This window comes from Trichechus manatus, unplaced genomic scaffold (genome assembly GCF_000243295.1).
Source record: "Trichechus manatus latirostris isolate Lorelei unplaced genomic scaffold, TriManLat1.0 scaffold00045, whole genome shotgun sequence".
Lineage (NCBI taxonomy): Eukaryota > Metazoa > Chordata > Mammalia > Sirenia > Trichechidae > Trichechus > Trichechus manatus.
Window position 1 is genome coordinate 9,695,590 of NW_004443981.1, and position 19,798 is coordinate 9,715,387.

The 19,798-nt window shown below is 46.1% G+C and overlaps 2 protein-coding genes across 3 annotated transcripts in view; one reads left to right on the forward strand and one right to left on the reverse strand.

Annotated features, from left to right (window-relative positions):
• Nucleotides 1–3,839, reverse strand: part of TECPR2 (tectonin beta-propeller repeat containing 2) — a 111,841-nt gene extending 108,002 nt beyond the window's left edge. Inside the window, exon 1 of the mRNA XM_004376710.2 lies at nt 3,792–3,839. The gene's annotated coding sequence lies outside the window, so the exon portion shown is untranslated. The remainder of the gene's footprint in view (nt 1–3,791) is intronic.
• A 153-nt stretch (nt 3,840–3,992) lies between these two features.
• On the forward strand, nt 3,993–19,432 carry CINP (cyclin dependent kinase 2 interacting protein). 2 transcript variants are annotated; one of them, XM_004376790.2, is made up of 5 exons: nt 3,993–4,052; nt 7,819–7,987; nt 9,851–9,980; nt 16,773–16,902; nt 18,553–19,432. In XM_004376790.2, the coding sequence occupies exons 1-5, from the start codon at nt 4,046–4,048 to the stop codon at nt 18,753–18,755; spliced, it is 639 nt and encodes a 212-aa protein (XP_004376847.1). In that variant the 5' UTR covers nt 3,993–4,045; the 3' UTR covers nt 18,756–19,432. The 2 variants fall into 2 exon arrangements, with proteins under 2 accessions (XP_004376847.1, XP_023587435.1); XM_023731667.1 differs by lacking the exon at nt 3,993–4,052 and having other exon boundaries at nt 7,677–7,987.
• The last annotated feature ends 366 nt before the right edge of the window (nt 19,433–19,798 follow it).

Sequence of the window (19,798 nt, forward strand, 5' to 3'; positions counted from 1 at the left end):
CTACTTTGACCGTGAGGAAATAAACTTCTCTTCGTTAAAACCATCCACTTGTGGTATTTCTGTTATGGCAGCACTAGATGACTAAGACAGAAGCCAAGTGTTTAACCACTGTGCCATCAAGGCTCCTTTATGTAAGTGCCAGTATCTATCAAAATCTTTGGCACAGAGTAGATGCTCAATAAATGCTTGCTGAATGAATAAGTATACTGTTAACTTCAGGTGTTATTGCAAGATCATATTCTTAATCCATTCTTTAAGTTCAATAATGCTTCCCTGGTCACAAATGCTTCAGCTAAAAAAAAAAAAAAAACACTACTCCACGCCGTTTCTTCTTCAAGTCTGACGTTCCTCCGTATTAGTGTTAGCAATCCTAAAAACCTGAAAGCCAGCGGCTGGCCTTCACTGCTGACTGATAGCACCCAACTGCCACCTTGATGGGCAGTTTTTCCAAACAGGAGATAGGACTAATGCAGAGTCTAAATCATCCACTTAGCAGTACAAGGATCAGGTGTTGCCAGAGGACTGGGACAACCCTAATGGTTTAAGGATTCTCTCCTGATCTCCAGGTCCATGCTGCACAATCTATTTTTAAAGTCTGCCTACAACATCTGTTGATTCTCTTAAGTGTTAAAATCTTACGGCCGAACATGGTGGGACTGAGGCAGTCATTTGTCTCCTAGATGAAATGTTGTCACTGCCCTGCCCCGTCCGTGCTCCCTAGCCAACGCTCACAGGCTAAGGCCTAACACAAGCACAGAAGTTAAACATTCTGACAACCGGTCTCTACCTCGCTTCATCTCAGGCTGCTCTTCCATCCACACGTTCTAAGCTCCAGGCAGAAGGACTCCTGAACACACCATGACACTTCGTCTCTGCAGAGCAAGGTCTCTCTCCTCTCTTCCCTGTTTCCCTAAAAACCAACCAAAACCAAAACCAAGCTGTTGAGTCAATTCTGACTCATAGCCACCCTACAGGAGAGGAGAACTGCCCCATGGGGTTCCCAAGGCTATAATCTTTACAGAAGCAGACTGCCATATCTTCCTCCTGTGGAGCGGCTGGTGGGTTCCAACTGCTGACGTTTCAGTTAGCAGCCAAGCACTTGACCACTGTGCCGCAAGGGCTCCTTCTGTTCCCCATCACACACCCTTCAAGACCCGTTCTCCTCTACCAGGGAGTCTTCGCAGACTGCCTCAGACACTTACAACCCTCAGAAGACAGTATTCCACGGCACAGTCACCGTCTGTTTTCTCTCTCCTCAATGGACTCTTTGTGGTCTTTGCCTGTCCTCCTAGTCTACACTTTGTGGTGTCTGGAAAGACCCATACACACAATGGAACAATCAACGTTCAAAACACATTCGTTGCATTAATCTCTCTCAAGACACTGTGCCAGACTGGCCCAGCATGACAGCCCTAAATATAAGATCACTCTCCCTAAACTACATACATCCATTATGCAAAAAACCACTGGACTCTTATGTCCAGATCCAAGTTTTCCGAAATAATACAGCAGTCCCCCTTTATCGAGGGAGATATGCTCCAACACCCCTCCGCGGATGCCTGAAACCATGGATAGTACCTAACTGTGTATATACTATGTTTTGTCCTATGCACACATACCTATGATAAAGCTGAATTCATAAATTAGGCACAGTAAGAGATTAACAACAATTACTAATAATAAACTAGTATAATTATAACAACATACTGTAATAAAAGTTCTGTGAATGACAGAAAGGGATGGCACAAGATTTCATCACACTACATATTCATTTAACATTTCTGGCCTGTGGCTGACCACGGGTAATGAAACTGTGGGTAAGGGGGGACTACTGTACACTCATTTTAAACTGAACACACATGCTGAATAGCTCACTTCTACCTCAGCAGTTCATGAAGCCCATTAACTACTCCCTCCTGATTCTACCAAGCTCCCCGCTGTCATTCTATCTAGAAATCGCTCTATGCTCGATGCGAAAGCTTGTTGTCATTACGTAGATACCTGTTTCCTGATCGGTTCCTTACCTTTCCAAGTTCAATCAACTGCTCTGCCCTGTGCCTGTTTTCTTCCTCTTTACCAGTAGACATTTTGTACAAATCACTTACATGGTAGAGGCTAATAGGAAAGGAGAACCTCCTCAAACCTGAAGTGTGACTTCTCAAAGGGAAAACTGACAACAAATCCAGTAGGAGCCAGCCTTCTTCTACTGAAAGGCAATGAGGCTACGAAATAACCGAAACCTAACAAAAGCTACCTCCTAGGTGGTGCAAGCGATTCAACACTCGACTACTAGCCGAAAGGTTGGTCATTCGAACACACCTAGAGCTACCATAGACACAGGCCTGGTGATCTGTTTCTGAAAGGTCATAGCCTTGAAAACCGTATAAAGCAGTTCTACTTTGCACACGTGGGGTCGCTATGAATTGGAATCGACTAGTCGGCAAGTAACAAGTCATTCCTTCAGAAGAGGACCATTCCTTATGCCATCTTCTCCACCACTGGTTTCCAAGCCAGTTCTGAAAATTCAAAGAGACCATCCCCTATGCCCACACCTGCTGGTTCTCTGGTTTGAAAGGTCGAAGGCCAGACTATGAGCTCCGAGGGGAGGGACTGGGTCCGTCTGGTCCACCACAGCATCCCAGGAGCCTAGCACACTACAGGCCCCAATTAACTACCTGCTGAATGAGCAAACGTGGGACATAGGTTATGCAAGGTTAGAAGCTTATCGAAGTGCTGCGTGTGAGAAAGTACAAAAAAGGCTTGCCGCTTAAAAGACCAGGAGTAAGTCACTGGTGGCCACAAGCTACAGTGGCTTTATTCTCAGATTCTGCCTCTGCCTGGGAGCTGGGTTTGAGAATTTCCTAGAACTTCTTTCCTTAAAGTTTGCAAGGCCTTGGTTGCAAAGAGGTAGTCAACCCCAAGAACAACTGATCACTCTGGTAGGTGGGGCAAGGGTGCACCCAGGCTGAGAGCCTACATTGCGCCAACAAATGGATCAGAATCAACAAAACCGAATACAAATCCTGCATTTCAGTGAGAAAAACCAAAGAGCAGGGAAGAGAAATGGGAGTAAAAGGAGAAACTTAAGTCACCAGAAGTCAGGAAAGAGAAGACGACGGGGCTGGAGGAATGAGAAAGAAGCCAGGATAGCACAGGTGTCGGTAATATTACTGATAGTCACCGCACCTAAGCACCTGTGCTAAGCACCTTCCATGCCTTGATTCAATCCTATCACCAAGCCACCGGTGGAAACGAAGCTCAGTGATCCCGGCAGGACGAAATGTAGGGCCAAGGGCGGAGTCGTCCACTTATTCATCTAACGAACACTTACTGAGCGCTTACTCGGTACGTGCCAAGGCCTGGTGCCAAGCGCTGGTGGGCAGATGCAGCGCCGGGGGGCTGGGAAAGGACAGGGGCAACATCAATCAAAAGACTAAGGTGCTTGGAGCCCGGGGCCAGGGTGGGGCAGAGAGGAAGGGCGGGCGTTGGAGGGGCGAGAGAAGACAGGGCGCGCAAGGCAGAGGGCCTGAGGATGGTGTCGGGGGACCCAGGCAGCCGAGGATACCAGCTCCCTCCGGCGACTGCTGACTCCAAGTCAGGCGGCGAGCTCGACGCTCCCATGTGCTATCGCATTTGGTCGTCTGGTCACCCCGCGGAAAGTCGGCGGACAGGGGAAATGGGCACAGGGCAGTGGAGACCCTGAGGGGGTGAGCGAAGTAAGGGTGCCCGGGGGTGCCGGCGGAGCGTGGGACAGCCGAAGAGGGGCGCGGGGCCGGGCGTCGCGGACTCACCTCCCGCGGTAGCCCCTCCGGACTCGTCGGCCCGGGCTGGCCCGAGGAGGCGGGGACGGGCTCGGCGCCGCGGGGACTGCCGGGAGTCCGTTCCCTAGCAACGGGGTTGGCACCGCGACCAGGAGCTGGCTCCCTCCCGAGGCTAGAGAGGCAGAGGCACAAGTGGCGGTGGGCGCGGCGGAAGTGACGATACCACGCTTCCGGCGGGCGTGGGCGGGGCTTCGGGTCTCATTCCCGGGATATCTGCTGGCGGCATGGAAGGTGCGTGATAGAGGCCGGTTGACCGGGGCGGGAAGGCTGCGAATGTTACGGCCGGGACCACGGACTGGAGCAGAGCCCGGGAGGCCCTCACAATTGAATGGGGGCCCGTGCGCTTGCCCCAGCCCCGGGTCGCTGCCCCCGGGCAGGCTCTGTAGTTTTCCTGGGAGCCAGTCGGATTTGCCTAGCCTCACTTTTTTCATATGTGAAGTGACAACGCGATGAGATGATGTCTGCAAAGGCTCTAGCAGAATTCCTGACGCTCCAATTGTAATTCTTGTCATTATAAATTAGCATTAGCGGAGCAAGTCCGGTGCCAAGCCTTCTGTGCTAAACTCCTCCAGAAATCCTTCTCTGAGCTCTCTCAATCAGGAGAACTTGCCGTAGTGCATTCTGTTTATAACAGAAGTTATCATTCAGCGGGTGCTCACTTTGTGCCGAGTAGTGTTAAAAAGCACTCCCTGGAAACTCTATGAGGTAGTTCTACTCTGTGCTATTAGGGTCGCTATGAGTCGGAATCGACTCGACAATGGGTTTTTAGTGTTTAAGGTACTTTACATGCATCAGCTCATTTGAGCCTCACAGCCATCAGCCCCGTTTTACAGATGAGGAAGCTGAGGCTCGGTGGGGTTAAGAAACTTTTCCGTGCTGTTAGCCACTATAGTTAACCTCACTCTGCCCTGTGTTGTGTGACTCTGATTACTGGTCTCTTTCCCTACTAGCCTGTGAGTTTCTTGAAATCAAAAACCATGTCCTGTTTTCATTTCGTAAATATGTGCCTGATGTTGGGCGGACAGGATGAATCAGAGGTAGCCGTTGCCCTCATGGAGCCCTCATTAGGGGAGAGAAACCTTTAGACACAGTACAGGCGGGAAGAGTGATTTCTCCATTTAACACATTTTACACAGTATCTACAGCCTGCTGAAGGTATAAGCGGGGACACAACCGACAGTTCCTATCCCGGTGGAACTTACAGTCTAGGGGAGGAGACAGACGTTAAACAAGCAAGTACTCTGCACTGGTGAGTCTTACAACAATGGGAGTATAGGCTGCTCCAGAAATCTAGTGCAGTGAGTCCCAGCCGAGCCTGAGGGATCCAGAAAGGCTTCTTTGTGGAAGTGACTTTAAAAACACAAATCACATCATGTCAAGTCCGTACTCAAAGCCCATTGTTCACTTTCCATTATACTTAGAATGAATCCAAACGTTTTATCTTACCCAATTAGTTTCTGAGTTGACTGATTTCCTCTTCACCAACCACTCCCTCCCTCCCCATTTTATTCTAGCCACACTGGTCTTTTTCCGCTTTTCAAACTCACCACCAAGCTCTCACAAGAGGGCACATACACATGCCTTTGCCTCTGCCTTTCCTCTTCTGCCTTCTCATCATTCAGGTCTCAGCCTAAATGATACCTCCTCAGAGGGTTATTCTAAAACAGGCCCTATTTTCCATGTGACCCCGTGTTCTGAATTGATCATGATCATTAAATTGTTTGTTATCCGCCTCCCCCTTAGAAAGTAAGTTCCACACAATGGTCTCAGTCAGCCTTGTTCAGTCACTTCATTCCCTGTGCCTGGCATATTGTAGGCACTCAGGAAACGTTTATTATTTGTCTACGTGAAAGACTGAAGGAAAATTCAATATGAAGCAGTGAGCGAGTGTTTACTGTGATGGAAAACTTGGCGATTGTGGGTGATAGTTGCATGACATGATTAATGTAATTGGTATCACTGAACTGTACAGCTGAAAAATGTTGAATTGAGAGATGTTGTGTTACATATATTTTTTTACAACACTTGAAAAAGTCCTATAGAGCAGAGTTCTACTCTCTCACACATAGGGTTGTCACGAGTCAGAGTTGACTCGATGGCAACTGAACTGGTTAAAGTATTAATCAAATGTTGTTGTGAGGTGCCATCGAGTTGATTTTCAACTCATAGTGCCACAGTAGAACTGCCCTATAGGGTTTAGTAGGCTGTACTCTTTGCAGGAGTAGATAGCCAGATCTTTCTCTCATGGAGCCGCTGGGTAGGTTTGAACCACCAGCCTTTCGGTTAGCAGCTGAGTGCTTAACTGTTGTACCACCAGAGCTCCTTAATCAAATATTAATAACTTATTAATGCAATGAATTAATGCATACAATGTTGCCAGGGGTAGGGGAACCAATATGATACTTACGAGCTGAGCCCTCAAGGATACTGGGAGTAAACTAGGTGAGTGGAGGCACACACTGACAGGAAGAACATTCCAGGTCAAGGCCAGAACTTGTGCAGAGCCAGAGCTGAGGCACAGACAGCAAGTGGGAGAAGATGACACTAGAGAAGTGACGGGCAGGGCTCAGGTAATGGAGGTAATGTGATAATAGGTAATGGATTGGGTGCTTACTATATGCCAGCTCCCCACAGTTTTAAGTATCTTATCTAATCCTCACAACACCACTATGAAACAGTTATTATTTTTATCCCCATTTTAAAGATGAGAAAATTGAGGCTCTGAGAGGTTGACTGACTTGCCCGTGATTGGGTAGCTAGCGCTGGCAGACCTGGGATTCAAACCTAGCCTGGTCTTTCAGAGTCTAGACCCAACCATCCAGCTGTTCTGTGTCCTGGATTCCTTAACAGCCTTTTACGGAAGTAAGAGTTTATCTGTGGGTAGTGAAAAGCCTCTGGAGAGTTCTAAGTAGAGAAGGAGAGAGGGCACAGGACAGCTGGGGAAGCACAAATGGCCTGAGTTGGCTTCTGGTGGTCCGGGGAGCTTCCCACAGGGTGGGATGTCAGTCCTGGAGAATGTGCAGCATTAGCCTGATGAAGGAAAGAGCCTTCCAGAAAGAGGAACTGCATGTACAAAGGCCTACATGCTACTTAGCTTTTCAAAAGCTGCCAGTAGTTCATTTTAGCTGGAGATTGAGGGGGGAACTCTGGGCAGGGGTTGAGATAAACGCTGAGGCAGAGAGGTAGCCGGATCTTGTTTGGATGTCATCCTGCGTTCTGAGCAGGGCAGTGGCAGATAGAGATTGTCTGTGCTTCTAGGGTGTACCCATCACTGTCTGGGAATGATGAGCCCTCAAGATCCACAGAACTCTGAACAAATGTCAGGTGTCCAAGTGTCTGGGGCCAGTGAGTGGGTATCCACTAAGGAGTGGGGGCTTTATCTAGCAGGATCCAGACGAGAGCCATGGAAGTGCTTTAGCAGAAAGTCACACCTTTACCTTATTTCTAGCCTTTGAAAATGGCGAAAGTGCTTAAGGCAAAAACTTTGTGGAGTCATTAAGCCACCTTCAGCAATACCTGGTGAGTCTTTAAATGCAGATGAAGTTCTGTTTTGTCTCGTTCCAGGAAACAAACTTTTACTTTTCACCCAGACATCTCGGTTCCCACCATGTTTGTCTAGTTGGTGTAACATTTCAAATAGTTTCACTGTTGAACGTTAGGAAGACATTTGCCCTCTAACTATGATCTTTATATAAAATTTATTTTGTTGTTATTGAGAATATACACAGCAAAACATGCCCCAATTCAACCATTTCTACATGTACAATTCAGTAACAGCCATTACATTCGTGTTGTGCAACCATTCTCACCCTCCTTTTCTGAGCTGTTCCTCCCCCGTTACCATAAGCTCACTGCCCCCTAAGGTTCCTATCTAACAGTTAGAGTTGGCTGTTGTCAGTTTGATCCCATATAGATCTTAAAAGAACATAATGCTCAAGGCAGCCTCCAACTATGATCTTAACGTTTCATAATAATTGTTTCTTTTACTCTGTATCAGCAAAGGCACTTGGAGTTGCAACTCCCAGAAAACCTGTTTTATCTGTCAGTGCAAGAAAAATTAAGGACAATGCAGCCGATTGGCATAATTTAATCCTGAAATGGGAATCCCTCAGTGATGCAGGTTTTGCTACTGCAAACAATATTGCCAACCTGAAGATCAGTTTATTGTAAGTATGTATAGAGTTCCTCACACACTGAGCTCATCACCTGTAAAGATGGGGCAGAAGTTTTGTGGGAGTCTTTTAGAGTGAAAGGGTGATCTGTAGTTATCAACATGGACAAATTAAAAGATAAAATATTGAGCAAAAAAAGGAAGTGGTAAAATGATACCTGCTGTATGAACTGTATATGTTTATGTTTTTAAACATGAAGTATTATGACATATTCATGGTTACATCTCTGTATAAAATTATAAAACTAGATTGGAAGGACACATGCTCAAGTCATGAGAGCGGTAGCTCGGGGAAGAATGGGTATTGGGGTGGTAGGTAAGGAGACTTCATCTTTAGCTGTAATGTATTTCATTTCTTACAAGAAGACGAATTAAGAAAAAATGTTAGCAAATGCCTTTTCTGGTTGGAGACTTTGCTTTATTATTCTTTGCATGTATATATATGTACAGTATGGTTAAGAACTTGGTTCCTAACCAAAAGGTTGGCCCTTTGAATCCAGCAGCCACTCCTGGGAAACCTTATGTGGCAATTCTGCTCTGTCCTGGAGGGTCACTATGAGTCAGAATTGACTCAACAGCCACGAGTTTTTATATATACATACACAGATATATATATACACACATATACAAGCAGTCCCCAGGTTACGAATGTCTGAGTTACTTACACCTCGTAGTTATGAACCAACCCCCATAAAGCCTGTATTAAAAATTCGAGGTACATACATGGTTCATAATAACAAATGGGCGATACTTTGCAATGTGTATCAAAACATTATTACTGTATTATGACGTTAAAGATATTTTAGTGTATCTGGAAGTGTTTCGTTAATATTTTTCATGTATAGAAAGGTACACTACATACTAAGACAAACATCTGACTAACTGACGTTAGATACAAACCGTACCTAACTGTTCAAACTTATGTACAAATTTGCCTTAAAGACAGCATTAGGAACTCATTCATAATCCTGGGACTTCCAGTATATATACATATACATACATACATATGTATATGCAAAGAATAATATATGTATTTAAAATATATAAAGTCCCTGGGTGGTGCACATGGTTAAGTGCTCAGCTACTAACCAAAAGGTCACAGCCATGAAAACCCTATGGAGCACAATTCTGCTCTGCAACACATGGGGTCACCATGAGCCAGAATTGACTAGACCACAACTGTTTTAATATTTATGTAACTTTAATATCTATAAATATATACATGTATAAATTTTATTTTCTCAAAATCATAAGTAAAAAAAAAAAAATCCTCTAGCTTACCTTTGTCTATAGAGCAGAGTCTTAATTCCTTGGCATCAGCTCCTGGCTCTTGCCAACCTGTTCTCAAGACATCGCCTCCGACACAGCATGCACTTTCAGCCCCTGCTGTCTTTTCCTTGTGGAATCCCGCTCAGCAACTTCCATCAAACAATTCTTACCCTTACTATATGTGACACTCTCCAGAATTTTCTATTCTGTTTTAATCTGTTTATTCTTTTACTGAAATGTTGATTGTGACCCCATTAGATGTACTTCCTGCCCCATGGGTCACAGCCTTCAGTTTAAGCAACAGATTCCTACATGGTCAAGTCCTTGAGGCCGGTGTCCATGTTTGTGTGCCCCAGCACTGTGCCTGACTCCAGCAATGCCACATGTTGGCAGAACTTAATTGACTTATCCTAATGCATGTATGTAATTAATAAGTAAACATTTATTCTAATGGCATGAAACAACAGTGCTAACACAAAATGTCTGAAGTAATGATGTGGATAGTGAGTTTTTTCGGATTTATCATAACAAAAGGAAGCAAGTGAGCTTCAAGAGTATACTTTGTTCTGTTCTTTTCTGTTTTGTCCAGGAGTAAAGACAAGATAGAGTTAGAGAGCAGCAGCCCAGCTTCCGATAAAAATGAAGAGAAGCCGTATCCGGAATGTAATAAGGAACTCGAGATGCTGTGTGAGGAATTGCAGGCCACCTTGGATGGGTTGGTAAGCTCCAAACGTTCTGGCCTCCAGTCATCATTGCTGAGTCTGATGGACACATCTGGGGTTTGCTTGACGGCTCAGCAGCACTGAGCTGCCGGCGAGTCTGTCCTTCTCCAGGTCCTTTCTTCCTTTGGCTTCCCATTTGTTTTCTTCCCTCCTCTGCCTCCTCTGCTGGTCTCCCTTCCTCTGCCTGTCCCATAAACCCTGATGTTCCTCAAGATGCTGTCCTAGAACCTCTGCTTCTCCTGTCCAGGCAGTGCCTAGGGCCATTTCACCCACTTCTGGGGCTGGGGCACCCCCTCTGTGCTGCTCACCCCTAGATCCGTAGAGCCCAGCACACCCCGAGCTGCCACTGTGTCTGATCAGCTGCCTGCTGGATGCAGCCACTCAGACGGCTCTCCTTCGTGCACTGCATATGCAGAATGTCAAATGAGTTCCGAGCTCCACCTGCCACCGGCCTGTCCCTCTGTCTTTGTAAATGGCACCATCACCTGCCCAGACGTCAGCACCAGAAGCTAGGAGCCATCCTTGGGTTCTTGCTCTCACCTCACCATTACTCACCACGCCCTGTGGCTCCTCTCCTGAATATTTTTAAATCCAGCCACTTCTGTCTACGTCCACACTTCCTAAGCGGCCTCATGCTGTCCAGGCTCGCTCTCTGTCATGCTTTCTTCGAGGTCCACCAGGATCCAGCCCCTGCGTACTTTCTGGCCTGTTCTCTCACCACTCTCCTCCCAGCTCCAGCATAGCGTACGAGCCTCTAACAACCTGTCTAGTTTCCTGGGGCTGCCCTAACAAATACCACTAAGTGCATGGCTTTACATAACAGAAATTTATTGTCTCAGAGTTCTGGAGGCTCAAAGTGAGAAATGAGGATATTAGTGGTATTGATTCCTCGTGAGGCTCTGAGGGAGAGTCTCTGTTCATGCCTCTCCCCTAACTTCCAATGGCTCCCAGCAATCCTTGGCGTTGCTTGGCTTGTCGCTGTCTGCCTCTGTCGTCACATGGCATCCTTCTATCTGTCTCTTCATGTCTCTTCTCCTCTTTGATTGGGACCCACCTTACTCCATCTCCAAAGACCCTATTTCCAAATGGGGTCACATTGACAGGTACCAGAGGTTAGGACTCCAACATACCGTTTTGAGGGACACAGTTCAATCCATCCCACACCCCCTTGCTTACTGACTTTTGGGCCTGTGTCTTCTGTAAGGGGCCCTTTCTCCACTTTTATCTGACCCCTCGCTCCTCCAGGTCTAACTGAGGCACCACTGCCAGAGGGAAGCTACCTTGAACCTCAGGATAATTTGCTTCTCAAAGCACTCAGTGCTTTCATAATTGAAGGATCCATCCCAGTTCCTTGTTGTGACTTATTTAATATCTCATCCTGCCCCTTGGGAGGAGTTGTTCCGCTAGCACAGGGGTTGGCAGACTTTCTCTGTAAAGGGCCAGAGAGTAAATATTTTGGTTTCTGCGGACTCTACCATCTCCATTACAACTGTTCGACTCTGCAGAACAGCAGGAAAGCAGCCACAGGCAATACATAAACGAGTGAGGCCGCGTTCCAATAAAACTTTATTCATGGATGCGGAAATTTGAATCTCATGTAACTATCACGTGTCACGAAATATTCTTCTGTTTTTTTTTCAACCACTTAAAAGTGTAAAAACCGTTCTTAGCTAGCAGGTCATACAAAAATAAGTGATGGGCCTGATTTGGCCCACGGGCCGTAGGTTGCCAGTCCCTGATCTAGCACATAAGACAGTAAGTGTGTGGTGAATGAATTAATGACTGAATGTTCAGCACCCACCATGCCAGCCACCAAACATGGCTATAGCAACACCTCCTATCTTTGCCAGGCACAGGCAATCAGGTTTGTTCATATTTCAACTTGGATAGCTGAAGCTTGCCTGCAAATATACAAGATCTTTACATTTTAACCTTTTTTGATGAACATGTTTTTAATGCTTCACATGCTTCCTTGCCTTTTTAAACAGAATATGCCCCACCGAATTGCATTTCTCTAAGATACCACTTACTCAGTGTGATGATTTCAACAGTTATAAGATGGCAGGTTTAGAAGAGCTTTTCAGGAAAGAAACACCACCGTATTGAATATCACATCAATTGTAAGATGCGTAACGGTTTCAGAAGCACTAACATTTTCAGAAAAAAAGTGTACATTTAGGACATTTGGATAATTTAACCTTTTCTTTGTGACTGAAATGCAGTACTGTCTGCTGGACTTTTTGAGTTTATGATGCCGTTTGACAGACTTTCTGACTTCTCTAAGTTGTTAATTGCCATTGAGTCAGCTCTGACTCATGGTGACCCCACGTACAACAGAGTGAAACATCGCCCAGTCCTGCGCCAGCTTCACTGTTGTTGGTCTGCTTGAGTCCATTGTTGCAGCCACTGTGTATTCTGAGTACCCTCCAACCTAGGGACTCACCTTCCAGCACTATATCGGATAATATTCTATTGTGATCCATAGGTTTTTCATTGGCTGATTGCTGGAAGTAGATCACCAGGCCTTTCTTCCTAGTCTTAGTCTGGACGTTCCGCTGAAACCTGTCCACCATGGGTGACCCTGCTGGTATTTGAAATACTGGTGGCATAGCTTCCAGTGTCACAGCAACACACAGGCCACCACAGTATGACACATGGACAGATGGGTAGTGGTTTTTGTAATTGTCCTGTCTGCTTTCTGTGCTTCTGCCTTCCCCTTTTGCCTTGGGGGGTATGCTAAGAAACACTTGCCCCACTGCCCAGCCTCCTCACCTCGACCCTTAAGTCGATACCATACCTTTATTCTGAGCACCACTCGTAGGCAGGCCGAGGGTTGCTTGGTGCCTTTTCTGTGGGATAAGGTGTGTGTGCTTCGTGATAACTTGTTTTATCTCCGTACTGACATCTGTGTCTCAGGTAAGTGAGTTCTGGATGTAGGACCTCTGGAGCCGGGGGGAATTAACATAGGTGGAATGATCAATTGAAATTTACATAGTAAATAATGATCAATTGAAAATGGGCCACTTGTATTTTTTCCCAAATTCACCCATTTGATTATGTCAAATACTTTTGTTTGGGCAAAAAAGTCAATGTACATGTTATTCCTGAAAGAGACGAGACTGGGTGGTTAAGCTTCCATATTGAAATAATCTAAACAGCCAACAGAGTTGATGACACTTGGTCCAGAGTTGCTTGGCCCAGCCGATTAGATGTAGGCACTGATCAATGACCGTCATCTCCACATGTCACCAGCTCCCACCAGAACCTCTCACACTTGACCCACTGTCTTCCTTTCTGGTATAAGACATTTCACAGAATCCTGGAACTGTGTTAAGGTGAAAATGCTTTTGACACAAACTGATGTGACTTTTATAAACTGTAAAAAAAAAAAAATCCTGGAAAGGATTTTGTTTTTAAATGCCATTTGGCTCTTTTTAGATCACATATTCTAATTTACAACTCAATACATTTACACACAACATTAGGAGAAGTGTTTAAAGAGAGGCGGGACGATGGGGAAGATGAGAGGAGTCTTCAATTTCAGGCTTGACAGGATGGATGGATGGATGGATGGAGAGTGGATGGATGGATGGAGTGTGGATGGATGGATGGAGTGTGGATGGATGGATGGTGGATGAATGGATGAAGAGTGGGTGGATGGATGGAGTGTGGATGGATGGATGGAGTGTGGATGGATGGATGGAGTGTGGATGGATGGATGGATGGAGAGTGGGTGGATGGATGGTGGATGAATGGATGGAGAGTGGATGGATGGTGGATGGAGAGTGGATGGGTGGATGAATGGAGAGTGGATGGGTGGATGAATGGAGAGTGGATGGGTGGATGAATGGAGAGTGGATGGATGGATGGAGAATGAATGGACGAATGGGTGGATGGAGGGATGGATGGATGGAAGATGGATGGTGAGTGGATAGATGGAAGGATGGATGGAGAGTGGATGGATGAATGGGTGGATGGAGGGATGAGTGGATGGAGGATGGATGATGGATGGATGGATTTTGCTTGTCCATCCATGCTTCTCCCCATTCTTTTTTTTTTTTAATTAATCTTCCTTTTTTTTAATTGTTGTGAAAATACATATATAACACATTTGCTAATTGAGCGTTTTTCAGGTATACAATTTAGTGACCCCAGTTACATCAGTCATGTTGTGCAGCCATCACCAGTATCCCTTGCCAAATTTGCTTGATTGATTTTGCCATCCATTCTGAAGTGGCAGTCTGGTACCATGGGACTCCTTCCTCAGCCCCACTGACCACCACTGAGGAGGGACGACCTGGGAGAAGCACCTCATATGGTAGGAGGTGGAGTCACAGTCCAGGAAACCCAGCAAACAGGCTTGGTGGACTGAGCAATACCAGGTGAAATGTGGGGGCCTGCCGTTGGGTCCCCACCCTGTAGCACAGGTCCTGGAAGCAGCTGATGGTTTGGGCTCATGGAGATCCTGAGATCATCCTAGAAAGCCTGTGTAACCCTGGTGGCATTAATGAGAGCCAAGGAGGTGGCATCTCCACCCTACCCCTGGGCAGGCCCCTAGCAGGCAGTGTGACTTGTGGGGCTCCCTTCAACACGGTGGAGGCAGAGCGCAGGCGCACGCTCAGAGGGGACTGGTGGTGAGCGAGGGGACAGGGTCATGTCGGAGGGAAGTCGGAGGAACTGGTTTTAGCCTAGAAATGCAGAAACCAGTGCATGTAACAGCTGCCATCACAGCCAAATGGCTGTCAGAGGACAGAAAGCTGGAACGCTGGCATTTGAGGTCTCGGAGCGGGGAGATGAGGCGCTTGGGTGCTCCCAGCTTTGGCTCACACCAGAGAACAGCTCAGTGAGTAAGTCCAGAGCTGGAAAGGGCTCCTGGAAGGTGGCGTGTTCTCCTCACTGGGAATGTGCCCCACAGGCGGGGCAATTACCTGGTGGGTTTCTTACAAAGATCATTCTAGAATTGATTCCTGGGGAGTCCCTGGGTGGTGCAAATGGTTAATGCACTAGGCTGCTAACCAAAAGGTTGGGCCCTGACGTGCCTCAGAAGAAAGGCCAGGTGATCTACTTCTGAAAAATCTGCCATTGAGGACCCTCTGGAGCACATTGCTACTCTGACATGTGGCGTCGCCATGAGTCAGAATTGACTCAACAGCAACTGAAAAACTATTTTTTTAAAAAAAGGATTAAAAAAAACGATTCCTAGGTAGAACTAGACCAACGGCCACAAATTCCAGCCATTCCTACACGTACCTCACAATTTTTATCATATCTTGTGTTATTAATATTTTTCTGTAATAGTGAAAACAAAACCCTGCCATAAAAATTGTAGCTGAAACTGCCCCCCCGTTCCGTGTGATGTGAGAGGCAGGCGAGTGTGCGGCTTGTCATCACAAGCCCTGGAAGAGGACTGAGTGAGACAAGGCAGGAAGGAGGCCTCACCTCATGGCTCTGGGTTCCTCACGCCGTGACCGACGCCCCCCGTGTGCACCCCTCACTTTAGAAAACAGTGGACTACGTGGTCTCTAAGGCCTAACACCAGCTTCCTATGCCACTGAAGTTTTTTTTTTTAACTAGTAGATTTTATTTTTGAGAACGGTCTTAGTTGTACCGAGAAATGGAGCCGACAGTGCAGCATTCCTATAAACTGCACCCAGTCTTCCCTGTTATTAACATTGTACACTAGTGTGGTAATTTGCCACAACCAATGAATCGATATTGATCCATCATACTTTATTCAGCTCTCCATCGTTTCCCCTAACTTCCTTTGTCTGTCCCAGGAGCCCACATCACATTCAGTCGTATGTCTTCTTAGGCTCCGGTTGGTGTGACAGTTTCTCAGACTTTCCTTGTTTTTGATGACAGTTTTGGGAGCCCCTGGGTGGTGTAAATAGTTAACACGTTTGGCTGCTAACCAAACGGTTAGCTGTTCCGAGTCCACCAAGAGGTGCCACGGAAGAAAAGACCTGGCAATCAACTGCTGAAAAATCAGCCATTGAAAATGCTGTGGAGTGCAGTTCTACTCTGCACACATGGGGTCCCCCTGAGTTGGAATTGACTTGATGGCAACTGGTAAAATACTACTTAAATCTGCAACACTAGAGTTATTTCACCTATTTATTTAACAAATGCTTAGAGAACTCCAGCTAGATGCCTCAGAAATACTAACTCATTTAACCTTAGCCTCAGGGAAGCTGGCACTTGGTTATTCTCTGCTGCCTTGTCTGCACTGTGGGGATGATACTAGTATCCGCCCCACATTGCTGTGCAGATAATGCAGTTACGGGGCTGAGCCCAGAGCCTGGCATCATGATTTCCTTCCTCTGGAGCGTGTAGGGCTGCCTTCTGTCGTTACCATTTTACAGCTAAGGAAACCAAGGCTCCAGAGGTTTCCGTAAACTCATGAGCAGTCAGTAAAAGCGAGTCAGAAGCACACTCCTTATCTAATGCCTTTTCTCTCTTTTATTTCACAAAAACAGCAAGAGCCAGCAGCACCGGGGTCCCTCCCAGTCTCGGGGGCAAAAAATCAGTGCTATTCGGAAATCTGAGCGCAGCCGACTCAGCAAGCTTTCCCTTCCCTTCCCTTTGGGGGTTTATTGCTTAAGAAATCCAGCTTAATGAAGTCATAGCAGCTCCACCCCCATCTCCCTTGAAATTTGCTACACATAGAGTTAATGATGCTTGGTCTCAACAGATGTACACTTGTTAGCTTTGAAATCGTACAGTTATTGACTCTGAGGCTGGAGTAAATTTCAAGTAATATTTTCATATTCCAAATTAATATCTTTTCAGACCAAAATACAGGGGAAAATGGAAAAGCTGACTTCAACCACCAAAGGCATTTGTGACCTAGAAAATTACCATTACGGAGAGGAGAGCCAACGGCCACCCCTGTTTCACACGTGGCCCACCGCCCATTTTTGTAAGTAGTTCTTTCTGCATCGATTTTCAGGGGTTAGAGATCATAAGAGCATTTGGTATCATTTACATCCAGTGCCTTAAGAAACTGACAAGGCTTTGGAATTCAACTCAAGAGGATCCATTGGGAGGGAAAGAGATAGCGGCATCTTAAAAATGAGCATCTCTTCTTGGATTTAGTTACCTAGTAAGGAGTCCGAGTCCCTGGGTGGTGCAAATGGTGAACATGCACTGGGCTGATAACCGAAAGGTTGGAGGTTTGAGTCCACCCAGAGGCACCCTGGAAGAAAAGCCTGGCAATCTGCTTCCCAAAAATCAGCCACTGAGACCCCTATGGAGCTCAGTTGTACTCTGATACATACCGGGTTGCTGGGAGTTGGGGTCAACTTAACAGCAACTGGTCATCAATACTAAGTGCAATTAGAGACCCATCAAGCATGGTGCCATTATTAACCCTTTAAGCCAGTGGACGGAATGAACACCACCGCCTTTGTAGGGACAGAAATATTACCATGTTTTTTGGGAGCAAGAAAGGTTTTTTGTTTGTTTTATTAAAAGTAAATTGAGGTCACTTCAGCCAGCCCCTGAGAAGAAGACTGTTGGGAGAAATGGAACTCACTATTCAAATGAACTCTCTGAGACCCTTCCAGAGGGGTTACTCTTAGCTTTATCAGCCCAAAAGAAGGGCTAAGCCAAGGATTAGATAGGCCCATGAAACAAAACGAGACTAAAGGGGCACACCAGCCCAGGGGCAAGGACGAGAAGGCAGGAGGGGACAGCTGGTAATAGGGAACCCAAGGTCAAGAAGGGGAGAGTGTTGCCATGTTGTGGGGTTGGCAACCAATGTCATAAAACAATATGTGTTCTAATTGTTTAATGAGAAGCTAGTTTCTTCTGTAAAACTTCATCTAAAGTACAATAAAAAATAAAAAAGGGGGCTAATCTATTTGATGTTGATTTGAGACTTCCCTTTTTAAATAAGGGAGAAAAGGATAAAATCTCCTGATGTAATATGTTTATTGAAATATTGTCAGTTTGATAGGAATCTACTATTGCAGGTCACCTAAGAGTTCCGTTGAAAAGGTTGTATTTCATTTTAACTGTGTGATCCTTACCCTGTTATCTAATTCTCCTACTCTGCACCAGCTGGAGTGATAAAGACCCACCTAGTTCTTCTCTACTTCAGCGTTGTTGCAGATTCTGGCTTTTAACAAGGCGCTTCTAACAGGGTCGGTTCACCTCCAGCCAAAAGCACTTCCTTGATTATTACCGTAAAGCCTTAACATTTATTTCGGCGGGCAGCAGTCATTTAGTGGTAGAATTCTCACCTTCCATGCCAGAGACCCAGGTTCAATTCCCGGCCAAGTCACCTCATGCACAGCCACTACACCTCTGTCAGTGGAGGCTTGCATGTTGCTATGATGCTGAACAGGTTTCAGTGGCAGTTCCAGACTAGACAGACTAGAAAGAAAGGCCTGGTGATCTACTTCTGAATGTCAGCCAGTGAAAACTCTGTGGATCACAGTAGTCCGATCCCCAACCGATCATGGGGATGGTGCAGGGCTGGGCAGTGTTCCGTTCATTGTGCATGGGGTCACCATGGGTCAGGAGCTGACTCCACTGCAGCTAACAGCAGTGACACGTTTTCTTGCAGATGCGGTTTCCCGCAGGCTCTCGGACATGTACAGGAAGGAGCTGCTCCTGAAGCGCACCATTGTCGAGGAGCTGGCGCACTCCTCGGACCACGACCTCGCCCTGAGCTACCTGTCAATGTGGCTGCACCAGCCATACGTGGAGAATGCCAGCCAGCTGCTTCTGGAAGGCATGCTGCTCGAAACAGGGCACCGAACACTGTGACCCCAAAACAGCCTCGCTTGTGAGGGCCACCTCCAGCCGCTGGACCATTTGCTGCTCCTGCATCTCCCAAAGTGGACAGGCCAGGATCCCCTTCTCCCATGCAGGCTGCACTGCCATGTCCATGACTCCTCAGGGTCTTCCCGACTGGCTGTCCCCCAGCTCCCGTGCTCTGTCCCCATGCTTGCTGTGCACCGAATGCTGCTGCAGGCCGCCCCCATCTAGGGCCATCGCACACAGCATCACCTGCTTCTCTGGTGATCTGTCCCAGAGTGCTTCTGAGTGAAATAAATGAGTTCCTGAGCACAGCGAGTGAGGGATACTGTTTTTGTAAACTGGGTATATTTTACATATTACGTTTGCACAGAAAATCCCTGGCTTAACGTTTTTATCTGATATGTGTCTGTACTATTTAAATTTTTATGATGTTAGTTTTGTAGTTACAACTAATTTTTAAAATACTGTGGCATTAACCAAGAAGACTGGCATCACAGAAATGAAAACTACCTACAAAAAAATTGCCTCTTTGTACACTGGGGACAAGTGAGGCCAAGCAGAGAATCTTCATGTTATTATTCTGGCACAAAGCTTATAGTCTGGCACATTTTTGCAACCATTTCCATGGTTAACATTATTTTGTTAGAATAAGGGAAAACATAACAGTTTTGAAACAGACTGAAGAGGCTGGTTGAAAATTACGGTATGGATAAAATACTAAGCTACACAAAAGCCTGCTTTGAACTATGTTCTTTTCTGTGGCATTGCTTGTTATATGGTTTCTTCATCTGTGTTTGCCTTGTTCCAATTCCTTGGGGCTGTCTACACAGTCTGGGGCTGTCTACATTAATACATAACAGTTTTTAATCATGTGACCCCATGGATGGACAAGTTTTAGCTTTTTAATGTTTAGCCATTATGTATATCACTTATCTATGTTTATCAAGACTATGTTAACTTTAATTCACTCAGCAAGGACTTAAATGTGTAGAATTTATAGCCAGAAGAACCTCAGAAAACTACTACTACTTCTAACCCCTTGTTATGGA